Source organism: Takifugu flavidus, chromosome 5 (assembly GCF_003711565.1).
Source record: "Takifugu flavidus isolate HTHZ2018 chromosome 5, ASM371156v2, whole genome shotgun sequence".
Classification (NCBI taxonomy): Eukaryota; Metazoa; Chordata; class Actinopteri; order Tetraodontiformes; family Tetraodontidae; genus Takifugu; species Takifugu flavidus.
Genome location: NC_079524.1, coordinates 17,892,668 through 17,917,026, shown reverse-complemented (window position 1 = coordinate 17,917,026; position 24,359 = coordinate 17,892,668). Strand labels below are relative to the sequence as shown.

Sequence of the window (24,359 nt, the reverse complement as noted above, 5' to 3'; positions counted from 1 at the left end):
ACTTCAGGATCGACCTGGAACGACCCTGGAACGGCCCAGACGTGATAGGAAGCTCAACTCTTTTGAACATGCAAAGCTTGTGCCCTTTATTTCAATCATACAAAGGTACCCCTGAATCATCGTCTAAACCAAAACACAACCAGCTACTGAAGGAAATACAGAGTTCTCTACACAAGGAAATGGACAGCAGGTGAAGGACATTGAGTTCTGAAGTCAACAAGCAAGGTGGAGCCAGCAGCTGGTCCTCTCCAGGACAGGAACCTGTGCAGAGCTTCTCACATCTGCTACCTGCTCTGCCTCAGGGTGGTGGGGAGGACCTGTCAGTGCATAAGTGGTCCCACCCTCCTTCAGCCAGCCATCCTGGAGAGGCTGGAGGAGAAGGAACCTCTGGTCCCACCCTCCTTCAGCCAGCCATCCTGGAGAGGCTGGAGGTGAAGGAACCTCTGGTCCCACCCTCCTTCAGCCAGCCATCCTGGAGAGGCTGGAGGTGAAGGAACCTCTGGTCCCACCCTCCTTCAGCCAGCCATCCTGGAGAGGCTGGAGGTGAAGGAACCTCTGGTCCCACCCTCCTTCAGCCAGCCATCCTGGAGAGGCTGGAGGTGGAGGGAACCTCTGGTCCCACCCTCCTTCAGCCAGCCTGTTGGGTCGCTCCACCTTGTCCTACGTCCTCCTCCTCTTTTGCTTTTACGTGATTGGGAAGGATCCTCACCGTGTCCGTGGAAGATCTTGAAGAAGAAAAACAAAAAAACAAAACACCTACACGTACAAGCTAAATCCACAAGTGAGTCCAGCTCAGAACGCTTTCTTCTCCAGCAGATCCAGGATGGCCTGGATCCGCTGGACGGCCTCCTTCCGAGCTTGCCGGACGATCTCCTGCCCCCTGGTCTCCACAGAGTCCAACACCAGCAGCTCTTTGGTCAGCAGTTCCTCCAGACATCGATAGCTCTTGTCTGTCTTTTTGCCCACAAACTCGTCCACGTCTTCCTGCAGCAGCAGCACCCGGGACATGACCTCCTGGACTCTGGCTAGGCCCAGGGGCTGTGGTCCAGTATGAGCGGGAGCTGGAGCCCGAGCCGGGGACGGCAGAGACTCGGCTGGTGAAGGATCGGACCCCCCCCTCCTGCTTCTGTTGTACAGTTGAGGAGGAGAGCTGATGTCAGCGGGCATGGTGGGGAGAGAGGAAGGGGCCGCCCTGGGTTTGCCCCCCACCTGTGGTGCACCCTGGTGCTTCTGCTCCTGTAGTGACACAAACCAAAGGTGTGACGCTTGTACTGGGTTCAGAACCAGCTTCATCATGCACCGGTGATGGGACCCTGAACCCTCCGCTTCAGCCCAGCCCCCGCCAGACTGAGCTGGCCCCGCCCACTATCAGGATTAGCCCTCCATACCTTGGGTTGGTAGGGTGGTGGGGCGCCGGTTCCTGTCCCGGGCCATGCTGGAGGGTGGGACGGACGGACATAGTGGTTCTGTGGAGATGGCTGTCCAGGCTGCCACTGCTGCTGTGGGGGACCATAAGAGCCCCCCGTGTGTGTCCATGTGTCGGCCTGTGAGCTGGGGGGAAGTGGCTGGCCAGTGGGGTAGGGGGGGGCTGGGCTGCCTTCACTGTACTGTGGGTAGGGTCCAGAAGAGTATCCAGAACCCTGAGAGGAGAGAAGGGGAAGAAAGTTCACAACGTTCCTCTGTTGTCGTCATTACCAACGACCGTCTGCTTTTCCTCTGAAAATGAGGTTTGGTTGATTCCAAACCTCACAACCTTCTAAACTAAACCGCCCTGGAACGGCGCCCGTCCAAGCACGTGTCAAGCGTTGACGAAAACTGACCCCTTGGCAGTGAGGAGCAGAGTAGTGATGATGCTGGGAGTGTGGGGGGGGCCCACCGCCCTGCTCTGCTGGGCAGCCCTGGTTAGGGAAAGGAGCCGAGGACGGTCGCTGGGGGTCCGCACAGTAAAAAGGGTTGGATGGGTGGAAGGCGGTGGCTGGGTAGTGGCTCTGCAGCGGGCTGTAGACGGCGTTGGGATAAGCCCCGGACATCACCTGCACAGGTCACCACGGGGATTTACTGAAATGGGCCGGATTACATCCAGCAGGATTTACACCTACTTATGCTACGTAATGAGCTGTACCTGTGGACTGTACTGAGGCGGAACATCTGACCCAGGGGGGTAGTTGCTGGCATAGTGTCCTGTGGAATGGGACTGGGGATACCAGTACTGGGACGGGTAGCCTGGATACTGGGGAGCATCCTGCAATTACAAGACAGTCAGTCATTTAGCAGCGTTAGCTAAAGAAGCCCCTCCAACAACGTGTAGGAGCACGAATGGCGTGATCACGTGGGGTTACCCTTCTGACGTCACATCCGCAATCCCAGCTCTGAGTCAACAGGGCAACGATTCATAATTAGTTATTCAAGCGAAACAGGCTGATACAACGAAACTAATGAAAAATGGGACGTGCAGATTCTCCGCATACACAGTTGCGTCGGTTTCAGTATATTTACATCAGGAAAAGGTCACATACTCGAATATCCCAACTCGCTCCACGGTGCTAACTATTACATAATGCCGCTAGCCCCCCAACTAGCATGGTAAACCGTCCTCAACGAGCCACCTGGACTAACAAACTGTGCTCTAATAAACACTGCAGAACACCCACAGAATGTGTACTGTGAATTAGTATTAGCTCACCATATTTTCGCCGATGTTTTCCGTTCTGTTGCTTCAGGCTAGCAAGATTTCCGATTTGACTGCATTACTTGTTATCACGCAACGGCCACGCAGCTTTGCCAGGCGACGCTGTTAAAATATAAATCAGACTTTCGGTTTTCTTCGCAGGTTCAAGCCCGGAAATAGCTTTTTTTTTAAAAAAAAAAAATCAACCGCGTTGCGTATTGTATTTAGAAGAGTTCCGTTGTTGCTCAGGAAATGATTGCATGACACGGTTCAGAGTTCCCTCGCCGTCACTTTATTTATGAGCATACAGAGCTCTCACTCTGGCACAGATTATGCACTTTATAAAGTCATGATGCGGTAAGGCTCACCACCCGAGTTCTGTTTAGAAGCTTAATAGTAAAGTGTAAATGAAATTATTTAATTCCAAAACGAAGTAAACCGTAGACCATCTAAAGGCTGACATCGTTACGGCTCTGTCATCTTCAATGCATACACGATCTTGGATGTAACTCGGAGTCATACTGTCAGTTTATTGTCAAAGCTGTTACATTTTATAAAAACGTGCATATTGTAAGATTTATTTTTAAAATTACTGTTAAATTGAATATTATAATCGTACAAAATAGATTTTCTAACTTGGATAATGGTACTCGAGGAGTTAAAGGCTTACCGGAAGTTCACCGGCTATGTATAAAACAACTTCCGGTGCTCTGAGGAAGGAGTCATGTTTTGAAAAATTCATGGCGAACGTTTAATTAGATACGATAATTAGCAAACCACGAGCCGCGCAACATGAACTACGTCCCAGGGACAGCGAGCCTCATCGACGACATTGACAGTAAGAGTCCGCCCGGCGTCGGAGGGGGAAGTCTTGGCCCCGTGTGGTGCATTAATAACCGTGTGCGTCTGTTGGTTTGGTCCCTCAGAGAAGCACCTGGTGTTGCTCCGAGATGGCAGAACATTGATCGGCTACCTCAGGAGCATTGATCAGTTCGGTAGGACTCCTCTGCATGCTTTCAGACAGATTAAAGTCCCGGGGAGGCGCCGGTGCTGCCAAGCCCGGCTCCTAACGTCTTGGACTCGTTCTCCGCCTTTTGTCCTCCAGCCAACCTGGTGTTCCACCAGACGGTCGAGCGGATCCACGTGGGGAAGAAGTTTGGAGACATCCCGAGAGGAATATTCATCGTGAGGGGGGAGAATGTGGTTCTGCTGGGAGAGATCGTGAGTGGGACACACGCACACGCATGCAGGCGTATTGTCCTTACATGTGACACCTTTGGAATGTTCTCGACACACCGCTATTATCGTCACGACTATTCATGTGGTTATTACTCTAATGCCGTTATTATCATGCTTATTTGTCTGGGAAGTTGATGGAGACTAGGACGACCCAGCCAAGACGGCAAACATTATCAGTTATGATTCATAAGCTATGAAATCAATATTATTGGAAAGGCTGTGAGGTTCAGCCTTTAGTGGGTGACACAATGTTCTTAATTTAATTTAGCCTAACGAAGCTTGAGCAGACCTTTTCAGACGGTTTGTAAGTGTCTCCTGCTGATCAGACCTCCCCCTCCGTGCGTGAGCGCCACATTCAGACGGCTGCTGTCCCTGCAGGACCTGGACAAGCCGTGCGACGCCTTCCTGCAGCAGGTCTCCATCGAGGAGATCCTGGAGGAGCAGCGGCTGGAGCAGCAGGCCAAACAGGAGACGGAGAAGGTGAAGCTGCAGGCCCTGAAGGACCGAGGCCTGTCCATGCCCAAAGCGGACAACTTAGACGAATATTAACTTGTTTTCAGCAGCTGGGCTTTGAGTGTAGAAGACTGAGAACCTTTGAGTTTTGGGGGACGCGTGGACGGCTGCACTCTTCTGTAGAGTTTCATGACGATGATTGGGAAGTCTTGAGGATCATGATGGTAAATTAGGCTAACGAGCGTGGCGGTAATTATGTGATAGAAGCACTTTGAATTCTCCTTTGGTTTTATTATTATGCATTTGTTGGACGTCAGCTGGCCACCTGTTAAATCCATTAAAGAATTTATTTTTTCATGATGTAACTTGCTTTCAAGACTCTCTGGCCCTTCACCAGCCTGTCAGGGGTCCTGCAGGCGGGGGGCTGCCCGCCCGCTCCACACGAATTATGGGATGTTTAAAGGGGAATGTTGTCTGGTCGGTAGTCCAGCCCTTCTCCTGGTGACTGCTGCCAGGACCCACGGTGAACTAAAGGCTGAGGAAAACCAGCCAGTATTGATAAATGTTCATGTTTAATGGCTCCTTTTAGAACTGTCTGGAATAAACAGAGAAGCATGGGTGTGATCTTTGGTTCTTCCAGTCTCCTGGATCACCGCCGTCCTCGGTCAATAACCAGTCTGTCTGGAACGAACACTTGCTCCAAATGTTCAGCATCTGGCTGCAGCTGACTTTCATAGATGTTTCCAGAAACGCGTCCCATCACTTCTAACGGCACAAAAACCGTCCGGCCGATTTCAAAATAAAGGTCGCTCATCCTTACGTCAGCTGTCCTGGAGAAGACAACATGGACATGAGGTTGTGTGTCCAATCACCACCTGTGGATGGTGTCCACAGGCTCGGACCCATCCACTGACAGATGGAGGAGTTGGTGTGTGACCCGTCCACGCATGGAGATATGGAGGTAATGGAGCTGGCACCTCTGGATGTCCTCGTTTGGAGCTGTGGGCCACTGGACCTTCAGGTCTTCATGGTCTGTATCCACGGACAGCAGAGGAGGATCTGTGCTGATCTGGTCCCTGGCAGGGTTGGAAACTGGATCCAGCCCACCTGGAAGTTCTGTAGAAACTGATCTGATCTTTGGACTTGACTGAAGCTGTTTATTCGTGTCAGCAAAACACAATATTTGTGTTTCAAGTTTGGACCCGACTGAAGGTTTTCCTGTCAGCAGATCATCGGATCGGATCGGATCTGAAGTGTCTCGGGTCGCCGCCACATTCAGGCTTTCACCCGCGTCCTGGTTTTATTTTGGTGATCTTTCCTCTGTTCCTGGAAGTGATGTGGGTATCCCTGGCTTCACGCACGCCCTGCCCCTTTGGATTACGCACAGGGTGTTGGGGGGGGGGGCGCTGCCGTATTCCGGGCTTCGCTCTGACAACCTCCGCTGTTAGAAGAGGACGGAATCCCGGAGAACCGCTGCACAGGAACCGCGGAAAGGTCCCGCTCTGCGCGCACGTACACAGAAGAAGCCGGATTAATGGCTTTTAGGGGCCGCGGGAGCGATGCAGCGCCGCACCTCCAGCCCAGAAGAACCGAAGAACCCTGTTTACATTACCAGCAAGTGTATGACATCCTGTATCATCTGCTCCAACTCTGAGAGGAGGCACAAGTCCTTCAGACACTGACCGGGACTGAAGGGAAGCGGGACAGAAGAAGCCAGACGGCCGCTGAGGTGCCTGCAGCCGGATCTGCGTGCGCGTGATGGAGCTCGAGAACATCGTAGCCAACACGGTGCTGCTGAAAGCCAGAGAGGGTAAGTGAGCACCCCTATAGGCCCCGGCTGGTGGAGGCTGGTGGGGAGGCGGGAGGGGAGGCTGGAGGGAGGCTGGAAGGGCTGGAGGGGAGGCTGGAGGAGGCTGGTGTGGGGAGGCTGGTGGGAGGCTGTGTAGGAGGCTGGAGGGAGGCTGGTGGGAGGCTGGAAGGGCTGGAGGGAGGCTGGAAGGGCTGGAGGGGAGGCTGGAGGGAGGCTGGTGGAGGCTGGAGGGCTGGAGGGGAGGCTGGAAGGGCTGGAGGGGAGGCTGGAGGAGGCGGGGGTGGGGAGGCTGGAAGGCTGGAGGGGAGGCTGGAGGGCTGGAGGGGAGGCTTGAGGGAGGCTGGTGGGAGGCTGGTGGGGAGGCTGGAGGGAGGCTGGAAGGGCTGGAGGGGAGGCTGGAAGGGCTGGAGGGGAGGCTGGAGGGAGGCTGGTGGGAGGCTGGAGGGGAGGCTGGAGGGAGGCTGGAGGGAGGCTGGAGGAGGTTGGTGGGGAGGAGGCTGGAGGAAGAGGCTGAAGGGGAGGCTGGTGGGAGAGGCTGGAGGGAGGCTGGAGGGGAGGAGGCTGGAGGGGAGGCTGGTAGGAGCGCTGGAGGGAGGCTGGAGGGAGGCTGGAAGGGCTGGAGGGAGGCTGGTGGGGAGGCTGGTGGGAGGCTGGGGGGAGGCTGGAAGGGCTGGAGGGGAGGCTGGAGGGAGGCTGGGGGGAGGCTGGTGGGAGGCTGGAGGGGAGGCTGGTAGGAGGCTGGAGGGAAGGGCGGGGGAGGCTGGAGGGAGGCTGGAAGGGCTGGAGGGGAGGCTGGTGGGGAGGCTGGTGGGAGGCTGGTGGGAGGCTGGAAGGGCTGGAGGGGAGGCTGGAGGGAGGCTGGTGGGAGGCTGGTGGGAGGCTGGAGGGGAGGCTGGAGGGAGGCTGGTGGGAGGCTGGTAGGAGGCTGGAAGGGCTGGAGGGGAGGCTGGAGGGAGGCTGGTGGGAGGCTGGTGGGAGGCTGGTGGGAGGCTGGAGCAGGTAGATGCAGGTAGACCACGAGGCGGCTAAAGTCTCTCACATCCTGGGACAGCGTTGGCACCATGTATCCAGTAGCTCCCAGGCAGGCAGACTGACTGACTGACTGACTGACTGACTGACTGACTGACTGACTGACTGACTGACTGACTTCTGGTCACCTCCTTCTCCTTTCACTCATCCGTCTGGAAGATTCCACCTTTCATCATCAGCCATCATGGCTTCAGCTGGAGGTTCTGTTATGGTTCCTTTGGTTCTGGTTAAAAAGGCCCTTTTATCTGCTGCCCGGAAGCTCATTTTTATCTGAGGGTTGATCCTCAGACCTTCATGTTTCTGTTGGCCGAGGAGAGATTTTGTTGTCCTCATTCTGGAACCACTTAGTTAAACATGAAAGCCACGTGTGCGAGTCAAGCCTGTGGGCTGATGAACACATGATGCTTGGCTGATGTGTTGAGAAGAAACATGACAGAGGGAGATGTTTGGTGGAACAAGCCCAGGACTGCAGCTGCAACCCCTCCCTGGAGCTCAGATCTGAAGGCTCTGCTGGTGAAGTTGGTCTTTTGGAAGCAGCGAAGGATTTGAGCTGGTCTGATGGACCAAAGTGTGTCCTAGTCTGGGCCGGAACAGGTCACGACTGCAGCTCTGATGGCTGATGGGGACGACACCACAGTGCATTATGGGAAGAACCTTTGGGTCCTGGGACCCATATGGATGATGTCACCTACCTGAGCAATGCTGCGGATCAGGTTCACCCTTTCACTCCGTCTGCAGGATAATTCTCCATCCCATGAAGCTAAAAAGCTTCAGGAAATGTTTGAGGAGAAGTTTAAGGTCTTGACCCTGCTCAGATAGTCCGTCTCCAGGGGTCAACAGGTCACAGCAATAGCAGCCGCTTGTGGTGGAAAGACGTGAGTGGGAGGCTCTGGGTGGTGCTGTCAGCTGGGCTGAACATGGTGGCTGCCTGGGTCCACACGCACGGCTTATGTGGACCCACGAGGTGATGAGCACCTAACGCAGCTGAGATGCTAATGATGCTACGTCAAAACACACAGTGGATTTGGCTTCTTTATTTAGGTTTATTGCAGTATATTTGAATGAACCGAGTCACCTGTGCACTTGCAACAGGTGTTTTCAGGGGACCTGTTTTGCTGAAAGCTTCAATCCTTTAATACTCCCCAACGTTTATTTGCCTGGACCCTGTGGTAGCTCCACCTGTGGCCCAGTCACGGCTGGGATGGACAACCCGTCCTAATCCTAACCCTAACACTAACACTAACCCTAACCAACCTGTCCTAACCTAACCCTAACCAACCTGTCCTAACCTAACCTAACCCTAACCAACCTGCCCTAACCTAACCTAACCCTAACCAACCTGTCCTACCCTAACCCTAACCAACCTGCCCTAACCTAACCCTAACCAACCTGTCCTAACCTAACCTAACCCTAACCAACCTGCCCTAACCTAACCCTAACCAACCTGTCCTAACCTAACCTAACCAACCTGCCCTAACCTAACCCTAACCAACCTGCCCTAACCTAACCCTAACCAACCTGTCCTAACCTAACCTAACCAACCTGCCCTAACCTAACCCTAACCAACCTGCCCTAACCTAACCTAACCAACCTGCCCTAACCTAACCCTAACCAACCTGCCCTAACCTAACCCTAACCAACCTGCCCTAACCTAACCTTAACCAACCTGTCCTAACCTAACCCTAACCAGCAGTGTAGGACCAGTGTAGGACCAGTGTAGGGACAGTGTAGGACCAGTGTAGCACCAATGTAGGGACAGTGTAGGGACAGTGTAGGACCACTGTAGGGCCATGTAGGCCAGTGTAGGGCCAGTGTAGGGCCAGTGTAGGACCAGTGTAGGACCAGTGTAGGACCACTGTAGGACCAGTGTAGGGACAGTGTAGGACCACTGTAGGGCCAGTGTAGGACCAGTGTAGGACCAGGGTAGGGCCAGTGTAGGACCAGTGTAGGCCCAGTGTAGGACCACTGTAGGGCCAGTGTAGCACCAGTGTAGGACCACTGTAGGACCAGTGTAGGACCAGTGTAGGGCCAGTGGTAGGGCCAGTGTAGGACCAGTGTAGGGCCAGTGTAGGACCAGTGTAGGACCAGTGTAGCACCAGTGTAGGACCAGTGTAGGGCCAGTGTAGGACCAGTGTAGGGCCAGTGTAGGGACAGTGTAGCACCAGTGTAGGACCAGTGTAGGGCCAGTGTAGGGCCAGTGTAGGACCAGTGTAGGGCCAGTGTAGGACCAGTGTAGGGCCAGTGTAGGACCAGTGTAGGGCCAGTGTAGGGCCAGTGTAGGGACAGTGTAGGGCCAGTGTAGGGACAGTGTAGGATCAGTGTAGGACCAGTGTAGGGCCAGTGTAGGACCAGGGTAGGATCAGTTTAGGGCCAGTGTAGGACCAGTGTAGGGCCAGTGTAGGACCAGTTTAGGGCCAGTGTAGGACCAGTGTAGGGCCAGTGTAGGACCAGTGTAGGGCAGTGTAGGACCAGTGTAGGGCCAGTGTAGGACCAGTTTAGGGCCAGTGTAGGACCAGTGTAGGACAGTTTAGGGCCAGTGTAGGACCAGTGTAGCACCAGTGTAGGACCAGTTTAGGGCCAGTGTAGGACCAGTGTAGGACCAGTGTAGGGCCAGTGTAGGACCAGTGTAGGGCCAGTGTAGGACCAGTGTAGGGCCAGTGTAGGGCCAGTGTAGGACCAGTGTAGGGCCAGTGTAGGCCAGTGTAGGGCCAGTGTAGGGACAGTGTAGGATCAGTGTAGGGCCAGTGTAGGGCCAGTGTAGGACCAGTGTAGGACCAGGGTAGGATCAGTTTAGGGCCAGTGTAGGACCAGTGTAGGGCCAGTGTAGGACCAGTTTAGGGCCAGTGTAGGACCAGTGTAGGGCCAGTGTAGGACCAGTTTAGGGCCAGTGTAGGACCAGTGTAGGGCCAGTGTAGGACCAGTTTAGGGCCAGTGTAGGACCAGTGTAGGACCAGTTTAGGCCAGTGTAGGACCAGTGTAGCACCAGTGTAGGACCAGTTTAGGGCCAGTGTAGGACCAGTGTAGGACCAGTGTAGGGCCAGTGTAGGGCCAGTTTAGGGCCAGTGTAGGACCAGTGTAGCACCAGTGTAGGACCAGTTTAGGGCCAGTGTAGGACCAGTGTAGGACCAGGGTAAGGCCAGTGTAGGACCAGTTTAGGGCCAGTGTAGGGCCAGTGTAGGACCAGTGTAGGGCCAGTGTAGGGCCAGTGTAGGACCAGTGTAGGGCCAGTGTAGGGCCAGTGTAGGACCAGTGTAGCACCAGTGTAGGGACAGTTTAGGGCCAGTTTAGGGCCATTTAGGGCCAGTGTAGGGCCAGTGTAGGGCCAGTGTAGAACCAGTGTAGCACCAGTGTAGGACCAGTGTAGGACCAGTGTAGCACCAGTGTAGGACCAGTTTAGGGCCAGTTAGGGGCCAGTGTAGGGCCAGTTTAGGGCCAGTGTAGGGCCAGTGTAGGGCCAGTGTAGGACCAGTGTAGCACCAGTGTAGGACCAGTGTAGGACCAGTGTAGCACCAGTGTAGGACCAGTTTAGGGCCAGTTTAGGGCCAGTGTAGGGCCAGTGTAGGACCAGTTTAGGGCCAGTGTAGGACCAGTTTAGGGCCAGTGTAGGACCAGTGTAGGGACAGTTTAGGGCCAGTTAGGGACCAGTGTAGGACCAGTGTAGGGCCAGTGTGGGGTCAGGGTAGGGCCAGGGTAGGAGTGTCCTGTTGGTGTGGACTCTGCTCTGTTCTGCTGCATTTTTATGGATGAGCAAACAACATGGATTACCATATCCACAGTCTGTGTGTGTGTGAGCGTGTGTGTGTGTGGTGTGTAGATTTAACACACCATTTCATTATATAATGTGAGTCTATTGAACATTTTTCCTCACATTCCACATTTGCCATGTTACATAAAAGGAAACTTGTGACATGACAGGAAGTGTGTCCTGTCTGCGGCTTTTTGTCCTTTCAAAGCAGAGAACTTTCTGCATGTGGAAGTGATTATCTTCAATCAATCTCTATCTGTCTGACACACACACACACACACACACACACACACACACACACACACACACACTCGTCGTGACAGATGTCTGTGATTCAAATGATGTCCTCAGGGCTTTGGGCAGATGTAATAATCAGGTGAGATTAGCAGGAAGGAAGCTGCCTCTCCTGGATCACCTGTCTGACCACAGCCAGGGAAGTCACCTGTGGAGCGGTAGGTCCAAATGAAGCTCCTGAAGCCCCGGTAGGTTCATGTGTGTGTCGCTGCTGCCACACGTGAACCAGCAGGACGGCCGATTCTTCAGTTCCCCCAGTTGTGTGGTCGTGTCAGGTTTATTGTGACTGGGCGGGTGTGGTCGCTGCACCACAGGAAGCAGGTGGAAGCACTGAAGAAAGGGACTATGGCAGGAAGACGCTCTGTTGCCCCATGAGGTCATGTGTGTGTGTGTGTGTGTGTGTGTGTGTGCACGCACACGATGCCACCAGTGCAAGATGGCTGCGTCGAACGTGTAAAATCATTGCTTCAGATGTGGGTAGAGGGTGGTCATTGTCTTTGGTGGTCACCCCAACAGTGGAGAGGAGGCCGCCATGTTGTTGCCTTCATTAGCTGCACTGATAACGCTGCCACAGCACTGACTTCCTGTCTGCAGGATTGTGTTACCGCTGACTTCCTGTCTGCAGGGTTGTGTTACCGCTGACTTCCTGTCTGCAGGGTTGTGTTACCGCTGACTTCCTGTCTGCAGGGTTGTGTTACCGCTGACTTCCTGTCTGCAGGGTTGTGTTACCGCTGACTTCCTGTCTGCAGGGTTGTGTTACCGCTGACTTCCTGTCTGCAGGGTTGTGTTACTGCTGACTTACTGTCTGCAGGGTTGTGTTACCGCTGACTTCCTGTCTGCAGGGTTGTGTTACTGCTGACTTCCTGTCTGCAGGGTTGTGTTACTGCTGACTTCCTGTCTGCAGAGTTGTGTTACCGGTGACTTCCTGTCTGCAGAGTTGTGTTACCGCTGACTTCCTGTCTGCAGAGTTGTGTTACCGCTGACTTCCTGTCTGCAGAATTGTGTTACTGCTGACTTCCTGTCTGCAGGGTTGTGTTACCGCTGACTTCCTGTCTGCAGAGTTGTGTTACCGCTGACTTCCTGTCTGCAGAGTTGTGTTACCGCTGACTTCCTGTCTGCAGGTTGTGTTACTGCTGACTTCCTGTCTGCAGGGTTGTGTTACTGCTAACTTCCTGTCTGCAGAGTTGTGTTACTGCTGACTTCCTGTCTGCAGAGTTGTGTTACCGCTGACTTCCTGTCTGCAGGGTTGTGTTACTGCTGACTTCCTGTCTGCAGAGTTGTGTTACTGCTGACTGACTGGAAAGGTTTTTCTCCATCATGGACCTGACCTGGATCTGACCTGGACCTGAACTGGACCTGACCTGGACCTGACCTGGATCTGAACTGGACCTGAACTGGACTTGACCTGGACCTGAATTGGATCTGACCTGGACCTGACCTGGACCTGACCTGGACCTGAACTGGACCTGAACTGGACCTGACCTGGACCTCAACTGGACCCGAACAGTCAGATGGAGCAGCAGCGGTCAGACTGATGTGGAGCTGTTGAAGTTCAGGCTGCTCCCTCCTGCTGATGTTCAGCCTGTCATGATGGTTCAGAGGAGGACCCAGAAGACCCCAGATCACCATGGAGACAGTATCCAAGCATGCGGGAGGTGGCCTGTGGCTCCCAAATACACACACACGTGCATTTAAGATTCAAGATGGACTTTATTCATCCCCGTAGGGAAACTGAAGTGTAGTAGCAGCCTAACGTGGATGAATATCACTGTAGACGAGGTTTGTATTTACAAAGTATAGAAGCAGAATAAATAAATACAAATAAGATTAGAACATTATAAGCATATATACAGCATATTGACTGGGTTTGGATGAATTATAGAGTCTAACAGCAGGAAGGACTTCCTGTAGCGTTCCTGAGAGCAGCGAGGCTGCAGGAGTCTGTTGCTGAAGCTGCTTCTCAGTTTGTCCACTGTGTTATGGAGGGGGGGGGGACTGTCCATGATTGTCCGCAGTTTCAGCACCATCCTGTCCCTCACCACCTCGTCCACATTATCAAGTCTACAGCCAACAACAGACCCTGCCTTTTTGATGAGTTTGTTGAGTCTGTTAGCATCCTTAGCTTTAATGCCTGCACCACAGCACACTGCAGTTCTCCCTGCTCCACCTACCAAAACTCTCCCCAAGGTCCCTGTATTCCTCCTCCTGTCCATTCTCCACACACCCGACTATGACTGCACACACACATGTCCGTGTACACACACACTGAATGGGAAAGAGTGTTAGAAACCTCTTCATGAAGGCCTCTGGACCCTGGCCTGACTCTTCTTCACCCCTGAAAGCAATAACCTTTGAAATGTGAAGAACTTTATCACAGCGTTGTTCTTGTCTCGCCCCACAGGTGGGGGAGGAAAGCGGAAAGGGAGGAGCAAAAAATGGAAAGAGATCCTTCGTTTCCCCCATATAAGCCAGTGTGCGGAGCTGCGGAACAGCATTGGTGTGTGTGTGTGTGTGTGTGTGTGGTGTGTGTGTGTGTGTTGCCCACATTGTGACAGGTGTGTGTCTCCAGACAGGAGCTACCTCAGCATCTGTGAGAGGCAGCCAATCGGACGGCTTCTCTTCCGGCTGTTCTGCGAGACCAGGGTGAACCTGCATCTCTGCATCCAGCTGCTGGACGCGATGGTACCATCAGCTGCACACACACACGCACACACAGCTGCACACAGCTGCACACACAGCTGCACACACAGCTGCACACACAGCTGCACACACAGCTGCACACAGCTGCACACACAGCTGCACACGCACACACACACGCACACACACACGCACACAGCTGCACACACAGCTGCACACACAGCTGCACACAGCTGCACACACAGCTGCACACACAGCTGCACACAGCTGCACACACAGCTGCACACACACACGCACACACACACGCACACACAGCTGCACACACACGCACACACAGCTGCACACACACACGCACACACAGCTGCACACAGCTGCACACACAGCTGCACACAGCTGCACACACACACACAGCTGCACACAGCTGCACACAGCTGCACACAGCTGCACACACACGCTTCACTCTAACGTTCCTCCTCAGGGGGGGGCAGTGGGAACGGTGGCAGGAGGACGCCTAGGGGAGCCACCAGGGCACCATCACAGCCTCAGCCCTGCACACCTGGACCTCCGTCCTTGTCTTTCACCAACTGTCCCACAACCCTGACCAGTCCAAACAGAGACTGGTTATTTTTACAGTTAACCTGGTTGAGATGAGGTGATGGTCTAGTAATTACAGTTAACCTGGTTGAGATGAGGTGATGATCTAGTAATTAAGGTTAACCTGGTTGAGATGAGGTGATGGTCTAGTAATTACAGTTAACCTGGTTGAGATGAGGTGATGGTCTAATAATTACAGTTAACCTGGTTATTATAAATATAAGTTAAATAAATGGGATGCATGGGATCAAGCGTCCGCCAACAGTCAAAGATTTGAAAGCATCGTTTCACCTGTGGAGGAGTTCTGATGAATGCAGTTAAATATTCATCTGTGAGCGCGGAGGTGGAACACAGATGTGGTTGATGTTCACCTGTTTGTCCTGTTCGAGGACAGCTGACAACAGTGTGATCCTGTTGTTGTCCAGGAAGACTACGAGGTCACACCTGACGAAAAAAGAAGGAACCAGGGGGACAAGATCATCAAGACCTTTCTGTCAAAACAAGTAGGTTTTTCTCTTCAAAGATCAAAGCCAGAGCATTTCATCTGTAACCAAGGAGGCGCTAAATGAGACAGCGCCTGTTACCTGTAGGACCCAATCAGGAGTCAAGCTGTCCCCTAACTTCAGGCTGTGCGTGTTTGTCTGTGGTGCGATGCTGACGTGTGATTCCTCTGTGCCTGTAAATGTCTGTGTGTGACGAAGTCCCCTCAGCATGTCAACATTGTTGAGGTGTTTGCAGACCAGTGCCGGCGGGATCTCGAGCGAAGCCCACGTAGGGAGATCTTCAGCACCTGTCGCACGTGAGTGTCCCGTCCACCCGTGCTCTCCTCCCCTGCCTTAACCTCTGGCCGTCCACGTGCACATGGCACTGCTGATGTTGTGTTCTGGCTCAGGGCCGTCCACGAGTACTTGCGCGGAGCTCCGTTTGCTGATTACCAGAACAGCATGTTCTTCGACCGCTTCCTGCAGTGGAAGATGCTGGAGAGGTGAGGGAAGCACCTGTGCAAGAGCTGCTAGCTAAAGTACCACATGCTACCGGCAGCTGAGGAACAAGCACCTGCTCATTTCCTGCTCCTGGCTGTTTTCAACACACTTCAAATCTTCAGGGGTTAAAAAAGCACAAGAAATAATGGAAATGATGATGATGATGATGATGAGACAAACAAAAGGACCTTGAATCCAGTTCCAACACCGGCTGACGGATCCGGTTGGCGATGCTTAGAGCTTTTATGGATTTTTCTGCTTCTGTGGTCTGCCAGGCAACCCGTCACCAAAGATACCTTCAGGCAGTACCGAGTTCTAGGGAAGGGAGGATTCGGAGAGGTAAGGTCATGAAGCCGTGATGCAGGTTGATGCTAGAAAGCTGCAGTGACCAGATGCACGTGTGCTGCAGGTGTGTGCTTGTCAGGTGAGAGCTACAGGAAAGATGTATGCCTGCAAGAAGCTGGAGAAGAAGAGGATAAAGAAAAGGAAAGGAGAATCTATGGCTCTCAACGAAAAAGTGATCTTGGAAAACGTCAACAGCAGATTTGTTGTGAGTACCTACCTGCGTTCTGCAGTAGTTCCTGCTGGGTTCCTCAGTCCACCCCTCCTTCTTCTCATCTCACAGGTGAGCTTAGCATATACCTATGAGACCAAAGATGCTCTCTGTCTGGTGCTGACCATCATGAATGGTGGAGACCTGAAGTTCCACATCTACAACATGGGCACCCCTGGCTTTGACAGAGAGAGGGTCCAGTTCTACGCGGCTCAGATCTGCTGTGGCCTGGAACACTTGCACAGGGAATCAATTGTCTATAGGTGACTTTTGATTTCATTTCCATGATTCCTGCACAAGGAAATGTCTTATTTGCCCTCAATAACACAAATCAAGGTGGTAAGAAGAAAGAGTAACAACTCCAAATACAGGATAAATATGAAGGAGCTACCCCCCCTTCAAACACCACCTTATTGTGGTGGAAGGGTTTATGCACCCAATTGAACCTAGGAGCTTTGTTGTCTGGGGGTCATTTTACCCCAAGTAGGGTGTCCCAGGTCCTAGGCGATGAGCCAGGCTGAGGTTCTTGAGCTCGGCTTGGCAGTACCATCTCTCTGGAGCCAGCTCTAGGGTTGGGGCTTGCAGGGTTGTGGTTGGGTCTCTGTGGTCGAGTTTCTGCCAGTTGGGTTCATCTTAAAATGTCAACACAAGCCAGAGGTCAATGATTGACTTTGTTTTTGCTTAATCTGATCTCCAGCCACCTGTCTTGGACACCGATCACCACCTGGTGGTGAGTTGGGTCCGCTGGGGAGGAATACCTGGTGGACCCAAAATTATTGTGAGGTTCTGTTGGAAATGTCTGGCTGAGCCCTCCTTCTGCCAGATTCTGAGGGGATCTGGGACATTGACCTTCGGGGGGGACTTTGAGCCGGAGTGGAACATGTTATCTGCCTCAGCAGTTTGGAGCTATGGATGCAAGGTCTCCCAAATCAGCGGTGGACACTGGACGTAAGGAATCGTCCACTCCTGAAGCAGCTGACGAGTACAGGCAGGCCAGGCCAGGCTAGCCATGGCCCAGGCTGTCCTGGAGACCAAGACCCAAGTCTCCGAGGAGTTCAGTGAGGCAGTGGAGAAGGACTATAGGTTGGACTCGAAAACCTCTGACAGTGGTCTGCCAATAATGTTTACGGTGTGGGTGGGGAGCTGTTCAATCCACTCCTCAATCCCTCTGACCTGCCACCCAAACCAAAGTGCATTAGAGTAGTTAGCAAGCTCCTCAAAGGCAAGGCATCAGGGCGGGCAAATCCACCCTGGCTACCACAATCTCGCTGTTGGTTGTCGGCAGTAAGTCAGATCTATTTTTGATGCATGTTGGACTTCAACCTGGCTGGCCTTTTTCACCACTTCACTTCATAACTTTTATGGATGGAATTTCTAGGCGTAGCCAGGGGCCAGAGTCCAATTTTAGAACCACGTGATTTCATCTCTTCTTTTTGCAAATGATGTCCTGTTTTCCTCATCAAGCCAGGACTTTTAACCTGTACTGGGGTGGCTTGCAGCTGAATATGGAGCAAGAACCAGCACCTCCAAATCCAAGGCCCTTGTTCTGGACTGGAGAAGGCTGGCTTGCCTCTTGGGGTTGGTGAAGAGGTCCTGTCTCAATTGAAGTATCTCAGGCTCTTGTTCACAAGTGAGGGAATGATGGAGCTTGAGATTGGCATGCGGATGGTGCAGCCCACTCAGTCACGTGATCGGTGGGCCTGACCGGGTCAGTCTATGCTCCCATCCTCACCGAGGGTCATGAACTTTGGGTGGTGACTGAAGGTTCACATCAGCGGTGCTGCTGTATCACATGGTGCTGCAACTCCAGGCAGCTGTCATTAACGCAGCTGGAGGAGCTACCGAGGATGTCACATGACGTGCCGTGGTGTCGAGTGTCCAGGCTAGGTCCTCAGTCACGTGGACGCTCATATTCGAAGCCTCTCACCCGCTCCACCTCAAGCTCCAGGAAGAACAGTGAGGTCGCTTCTCCTTCATCACCACCTCCCTCCAGTGGGCCCTTTTTCCCCCGTCCGTGAACAGGGGGTGGCTCCAGGACTAGTCGGGAATTAAGAGTCGCTTCTTTCCAGATCTTTCTTTCTGTACCAGATGGTCTTGTTGCCAACCATCAGCATTCCAGCATTTTTCCATTGGGAATGTCCCAGTATTTGACCGTTGAGCCTGACTGTGACGTTGGAGTCAGTTCTGGTCATCTCCAGGGTTCTGTGTGCCTGGTCCAAGGAGACTGTTGGTGGTGGGGGGTTGAACGGTCCCACTGTGTGTGCGTGTCCCTCATCAGTGTGTTGGAGCTGGTGGTCTCAAAGGTCTCAAAGGTGCTTCAGCTGCCTGATTATTGATTTGGACTTTGAATAGAAGGTCCTAAAAACAAGTTCTCTTCTCTGTTTTGCTCTTCTGTAGGTGGTTTGTAGATAAATGTAAAATGTGGTATGTGCTAGAGTAGAGTTCACACTAAACCATGTATGAGGCGTGTCCACAAGCATGTTCCATGTTCTGTTGAGGTTAGGGATCCTCTCTGGGACGGTCAGGGCCAGTAGATGCACATCAACAACGGACGTAGCGCTGGTGGAAGAGGCACATCTTCAGATCTCCTCATTGTGGCTTTCTGCCTAAACCATGGAGACCATCCATAGGGTTCTTAATCCATAGATAGTAGATGTTCCACAGTTGGTGAGCATTCCTTAAAGGGGAAGTGATGATGTATAGTGCATGTATATGTTCAGGCTTCTTGTCTCTTCTTCAGGGATCTGAAACCAGAGAACATCCTCTTAGATGACAATGGTGAGTCCTGATGTTTCCTCTGTGGTTCTGAGTGTTTCCCACACAACAGCCATCAATGAGAAAGTGCTGACTCATGCTTTCCTCCAGGAAACATCCGCATCTCTGACCTGGGCTTGGCCATCAAAGTACCTGCTGGGGAGCTGATCAGAGGCAGGGTGGGCACTGTGGGCTACATGGGTGAGATCCTGCGATCATCATCACGGGAGTCCTTCATGATCAACCAGATCCAGAACAGCTGCCTCCATGTCTTTCAGCTCCAGAGGTGATCCGCAACGAGAGGTACAGCATGAGCCCTGACTGGTGGGGGCTGGGCTGTCTCATCTATGAGATGACGGCCGGACGCTCGCCCTTCCGTGCCCGCAAGGAGCGCGTGAAGCGCGAGGAGGTGGAGCGCAGGGTGCACGAGGAGGAGGAGGAGTATGATGACAAGTTTACTGAGGACACCAAGGCCATCTGTCGACTGGTCAGCACCCATGGAACCGCGGCTCAACATCAGCTGCTCTTTAATATGGTGTTGGCCAGGCAAAATAAGGACGTTCAGTGCGTTTCCATGGACACGAGGGTCCCAGTTCTCTGATCTGACTTCAGTGTTTGTCCCAGTTTTGAGAATCCCGGTTTTGCTACCCACGGAACTCGGATCCTGTGAGAGGACCCTCGTTTTAACAGGTGGCAAAATAACGAAGAATAAAGACCTGAAGACGGCACCGTCAGGAGCACCTTGATGGCGCCGTCAGGTGCACCTCGATGGTGACGTCAGGAGCACCTCGATGGCGTCGTCAGGAGCACCTCGATGGTGACGTCAGGAGCTCCTCGATGGTGACGTCAGGAGCTCCTCGATGGCGCCGTCAGGAGCTCCTCGATGGCGCCGTCAGGAGCACCTCGATGGTGTCGTCACAGATCCAAAAAGCAGCTTTCTCTTTGTTTATGTAAGCACAAATATGATCAGAACTGGCCGCTCAACTCCAGGGAAACGTGTTGAGTCATGCTAATGCTACACATGACACGATATCAATCAGAACTGGCTGCTCAACTCCAGGGAAACGTGTTGAGTCATGCTAACGCTACACATGACACGATATCAATCAGAACTGGCTGCTCGACTCCAGGGAAACGTGCTGAGTCATGCTAAAGCTACACATGACACGATATCAATCAGAACTGGCTGCTCGACTCCAGTGAAACGTGCTGAGTCATGCTAACTCTACACATGACACGACATCAATCAGAACTGGCTGCTCAACTCCAGGGAAACGTGTTGAGTCATGCTAATGCTACACATGACACGACATCAATCAGAACTGGCTGCTCAACTCCAGGGAAACGTGTTGAGTCATGCTAATGCTACACATGACACGATATCAATCAGAACTGGCCGCTCGACTCCAGGGAAACGTGCTGAGTCATGCTAACGCTACACATGACATGATGTCAAAGCAACGTTTTCACCAACACTGACTGTTAAAGTTACTGACACCCTGAATTGAGATGAGCTAACGTGTGTGTGTGTGTGTGTGTGTGTGTGTGTGTGTGTGTGTGTGGTGTGTGTGTGTGTGTGTGTGTGTTGCCGCTCACTCAGCTGCTGAACAAAGACCCAAAGCGGCGGCTGGGCTGCCTGCTGGACGGAGCCTCGGGCGTCGTGGCCCAGTCGTTTTTCAGAAACATCAACTTTAAGAGGCTGGAGGCTGGAATAGTCGAGCCTCCCTTTGTGCCGGACGTGAGTCTTTTTCTCTCCTCTCTGACATTAAGTCCTGAACGCCAGGGTGATGCTAACGAGTGATGCTAACTGAGGTGCTGAGACGGTCGTGTCTTTTGCCCTCCCAGCCTCGAGCAGTGTACTGCAAGGATGTGTTGGACATCGAGCAATTCTCCACCGTTAAAGGGGTCAACCTGGACCAGACCGACACCGACTTCTACGCTAAATTTGCTACAGGCAGCGTTTCCATCCCATGGCAGAACGAGGTGTGTGTATTATCATCACAGCGTAACAGAGACGTGAGGAGTCTCATCAGCAGGAGCCTTTTCCCTCCTCTCCTCTGCTCCTCCTGCAGATGATTGAAACAGAGTGTTTCAGAGATTTGAATCTGTTTGGGCCTCAAGGCTCACGGCCTCCGGATCTGGACTGGGACCACCCACCAGAGCTGCCCAGACGCAGCCTGCTGGACAGGATCTTCAGGAGGCATGTGAGTCCACACACACACACACACACACACACACACACATAAAGAACGCACCAAATGAAGGAACTCACACTCTGTCTCGCTGTTGCAGCAGCCAGAGGCGTCCATAGCCCACAGCCGTTTGCAGTCTTCCAGCGTGCACTCTGTGGACTCCATGTCCAACTCTGCCCCCTAGTGGAACAGTGACCGAATGGGAGCCACAGAAGAAACCCTGCATCATGCCACACACACACACACACACACAGAAGAAGCTGCGAGGGCCTTCCAGGCCTGTGATCCAGGCCTCAGCGTTCCACAGAGGTTTTGAATAAAGCAGACTCTGATCTCCTCAGGACGGACGGGCTGAAGACCAGAGGCTCTGACCCCAGGAAGAGCGGTGGAGGCGCTCTCGTTTCCAGCTCGTCGCTCTTCCTGGCGTCTCTGACCACCTTTTCTTTGGGGATATTTCCAGCTAACGTACCTCATAAAACTCCCAAACATTCACAAACCATCACCTCAAGCTCAAATGTGCAGTTTCTTTCCACATACTCAGGCCAAAGATGACATTTCAGGTCCCTGGCGTCGTCATGTTGCTCTCCTGAAGGTTGCTACCCCCAAGAGGTTCTGAGTGCTGGAGCCTGCTGGATCTGAGCCTGCAGACGTCTCCGACAACACACAATCACGTTGTGTTTGGCTGCATGGAAAGGTGTCAGAATGGACATCTCTCTAGCTCCTCCCATCGTTCCCGGACACGTTCCTGGGTTTACGTCGTCCTTTCTCCCTGACCTGAGGTGGAGTCTGAATTAAGAGGCTGTCGGGAACAGAACCGGCTTCCTTCACTTTGAAGAGATTGTGGCATTTTGTTGTTGGATGCCACTTCCTGTCATTGTTCCGGTCACACTTGTGCTTCATCTTCACCAGAAAACCTTCCATCTTCACCACACGTCCAGGTTCCACCGCAGCTCTAAATGCCTCACGTGTCCGAGGGTTCTTCCTGGTGTTTTGTGTCCTAACGGGGTCTTCAGGGTCATGTAGGTGTATCCTCCTGGAGATGAGGTGCAGGAAGGTGCCTGAGGAGCCAGAAAAGACCAACCAAACGAAGAAGTGACCTTCTTGCAGCAGCACAGCCAAAAGGCCTCGTTGTCCTTAAGAATGTCCTGGTCAGGTCCTGGTCAGGTCCTGGTCAGGTCCTGGTCAGGTCCTGACAGCTGGTCCGAGCATTCAGTAACATTGGAACCAGCCATTTTCAGACAGAAGTGCCTCCTTTTTAGCATGATCTGAAGCACTTGGTTTCTTCTACAGTCGTCAGATTCACCAAGAACACGATCGAGACCCAACTCGGAAGGGGGTGGGGGGAGGGCACCTTCATGTAAGGAGTGCATGTGGAAGCCAAAGCTAACCTCTGTCCTTCCAGTCCCAATAAACTCTAGAGCGAGTCGTCTCCTGCCGTTTCCTCCTTATTCCTCCAGCTTCTCCACGACTGTTGTTAATAGCAGAGCAGGAAGTGTGTGTGTGTGTGTGTGTGTGTGTGTGTGTGTGTGTGTGTGTGTGCGCGTGCACTATAATTAGTGGTTAGCACTGTGGCCTTACAGCAAAAAGGTTGGAGCCCCACTTCCACCAGCTTCCAGCTCCCCCCACTGAGAGTCTGCAGGACCTGAATGACTGGTTAGATGAACTTTGGCCGGCTGGTTCGAGCGTCTCCTGAAAGGTTCCTCAGTTGAGCCCCTGACAGGAGCGTGGCTTCAGGACTGTCGGCATTTTGTTCTTTCCTTTATTTCCTCCTCTCCTGACTCATAAGCGATGATCGTCCTGCAGCCTGAGTTCAGCTTTGCAACAGTCAGCAGAGCGAAGGTGAGGAAGAACCAGTGGATGAGAGCTGCTAACGCTTCATCTCCTCATGTCACACATCCTGCAGAACCTCAGTCACTTTCTCATCACCATCAACTCCAACAACCCGAGTGGAAGAGTGATGAAGCTTCCCGGGGACGAAGGGTCGCAGTTTAAGGCGACCGGGGTTTGTCTCTGACATCCATGAGGCACCATCTGTTTTCCCTCTCCCCCCATCTGATGGCCTGCTGCCCCCCCGCGGCTCTGCCAGCCGCCCTGGTGGCCCTGGACACGCGTCTGACGTGGAGCTGGCTGAGGCGCTGTTGCCGTTAGATACGTGGGAATTTTTAGATGAAGGTTGTGAAAACATGGAAGTGTTCTGATAAGGTGTCAGGGATTACTGTAGGGACATGTTATTGGGAATAACTCTGCTTTTCTGTTGATTTCATTAAAGCTCTGACTTCATCCCTGACTTTTAAGATCCAAAAGTGATTTAAATGTGTCCCAGAACCACGAGGCCACAGGGGTCCCTCAGGGGTCCCACAGGGATCTCACAGGGGTCCCTCAGGGACGGACCACTTCCAGTTGGCTTTATCCTCCCAATCAAGGCACGATGGACAATTCCACCTGCAATGTCTCCAACCTGTCACCTAATGGGACACCTGCACCTCCGTCGGACCCATTTGCTCTCTCCACACTCACCTCCCAATAGGGTTAGTTAGGGTTAGGGTTTGTTGGGGTTAGGGTTAGTTTGGCTTGGGGTTAGTTAGGTTTGGGGTTAGCTGGGGTTAGGGTTAGTTAGGCTTGGGGTTAGTTGGGGTTAGGGTTTGTTGGGGTTAGGGTTTGTTGGGGTTAGGGTTAGTTTGGCTTGGGGTTAGTTAGGTTTGGGGTTAGTTGGGTTTAGGGTTAGTTAGGGTTAGTTAGGTTTGGGGTTAGCTGGGGTTAGGGTTAGTTAGGCTTGGGGTTAGTTAGGGTTAGGGTTAGTTAGGGTTAGGGCCACCTTCTCCACCAGATTGTGGTCAACCACGCTGTGGTAACGTTTGGCTCTCGTTAAATAAACTGACGTTTTTGCTGGTCTGGTTTGCTCAGATCTGCCTACCTCACTTCTGTTCACTCTGTTCCTCTTCGATCAATCCCGGCCCACCTTGTGCACCAGGTCCCTTCAGCCCTGGCCTCCAGAACTAGTTTTTGGATTGTTTTAGTTCTTCCAATAGAACTGGCCTATGAGTCCATGTCTGCCCTTTGGCTCCTGTGTTTTGGCATTGGTCACCTAATCCTAACCCTAACCCTAACCCTCTAATCCTAACCCTATCCCTATCCCTCTAACCCTAACCCTAACCCCCTAACCCTCTATCCTTAAACCCTAACCCTCTAACCCCCTAACCCTCTAACCCAGGGGTGGGCAAACATTTTGATGCGTGGGCCACAATGGGTTCTAACATTTGACAAAGGGGCCGGACCAGGAGCAGATGGATGGATGGAGTGCTTTGGTAACCTCACCTCATTGGAGAAAAAATACACATCTTGGGATATGGAGAAAACATGTGCTTTAATTTCAAATGAAAATGAAGAGAAGCATTACAACAAAATATC

The 24,359-nt window shown here is 52.7% G+C and overlaps 3 protein-coding genes and 1 long non-coding RNA gene across 7 annotated transcripts; 2 read left to right on the top strand and 2 right to left on the bottom strand.

The window, feature by feature from the left end:
- Positions 1-58: 58 nt before the first annotated feature.
- bag4 (BCL2 associated athanogene 4) lies at positions 59-2,970 on the bottom strand. The gene is made up of 5 exons (XM_057031738.1): positions 2,684-2,970; positions 2,123-2,242; positions 1,821-2,033; positions 1,389-1,640; positions 59-1,236 (listed from the first exon to the last, which is right to left on the bottom strand). Exons 1-5 carry the CDS (start codon positions 2,684-2,686, stop codon positions 793-795), a joined length of 1,032 nt encoding a protein of 343 aa, XP_056887718.1. The 5' UTR covers positions 2,687-2,970; the 3' UTR covers positions 59-792.
- A 372-nt stretch (positions 2,971-3,342) lies between these two features.
- Positions 3,343-4,979, top strand: lsm1 (LSM1, U6 small nuclear RNA associated). The gene is made up of 4 exons (XM_057031751.1): positions 3,343-3,506; positions 3,595-3,663; positions 3,774-3,889; positions 4,286-4,979. Exons 1-4 carry the CDS (start codon positions 3,461-3,463, stop codon positions 4,454-4,456), a joined length of 402 nt encoding a protein of 133 aa, XP_056887731.1. The 5' UTR covers positions 3,343-3,460; the 3' UTR covers positions 4,457-4,979.
- A 357-nt stretch (positions 4,980-5,336) lies between these two features.
- grk5l (G protein-coupled receptor kinase 5 like) lies at positions 5,337-23,869 on the top strand. Of its 4 annotated transcripts, XR_008950430.1 has the most exons (17): positions 5,699-6,170; positions 13,640-13,735; positions 13,808-13,920; positions 14,895-14,972; positions 15,171-15,268; positions 15,362-15,454; positions 15,728-15,791; positions 15,862-16,002; positions 16,078-16,268; positions 18,746-18,783; positions 18,871-18,960; positions 19,038-19,246; positions 20,360-20,497; positions 20,605-20,742; positions 20,832-20,963; positions 21,052-22,093; positions 22,138-23,869. XR_008950430.1 is itself a non-coding variant. In XM_057031718.1 (16 exons), exons 1-16 carry the CDS (start codon positions 6,119-6,121, stop codon positions 21,133-21,135), a joined length of 1,752 nt encoding a protein of 583 aa, XP_056887698.1. In that variant the 5' UTR covers positions 5,337-6,118; the 3' UTR covers positions 21,136-23,869. The 4 variants fall into 4 exon arrangements, 3 of the variants coding, with proteins under 3 accessions (XP_056887698.1, XP_056887699.1, XP_056887697.1); XM_057031718.1 differs by having other exon boundaries at positions 5,337-6,170; positions 21,055-23,869; XM_057031719.1 differs by having other exon boundaries at positions 5,689-6,170; positions 13,812-13,920; positions 21,052-23,869.
- On the bottom strand, positions 12,929-17,147 carry LOC130525243 (uncharacterized). The gene is made up of 2 exons (XR_008950438.1): positions 16,730-17,147; positions 12,929-16,696 (listed from the first exon to the last, which is right to left on the bottom strand). It is a non-coding gene; the product is annotated as an uncharacterized LOC130525243 (long non-coding RNA).
- Positions 23,870-24,359: the final 490 nt, after the last annotated feature.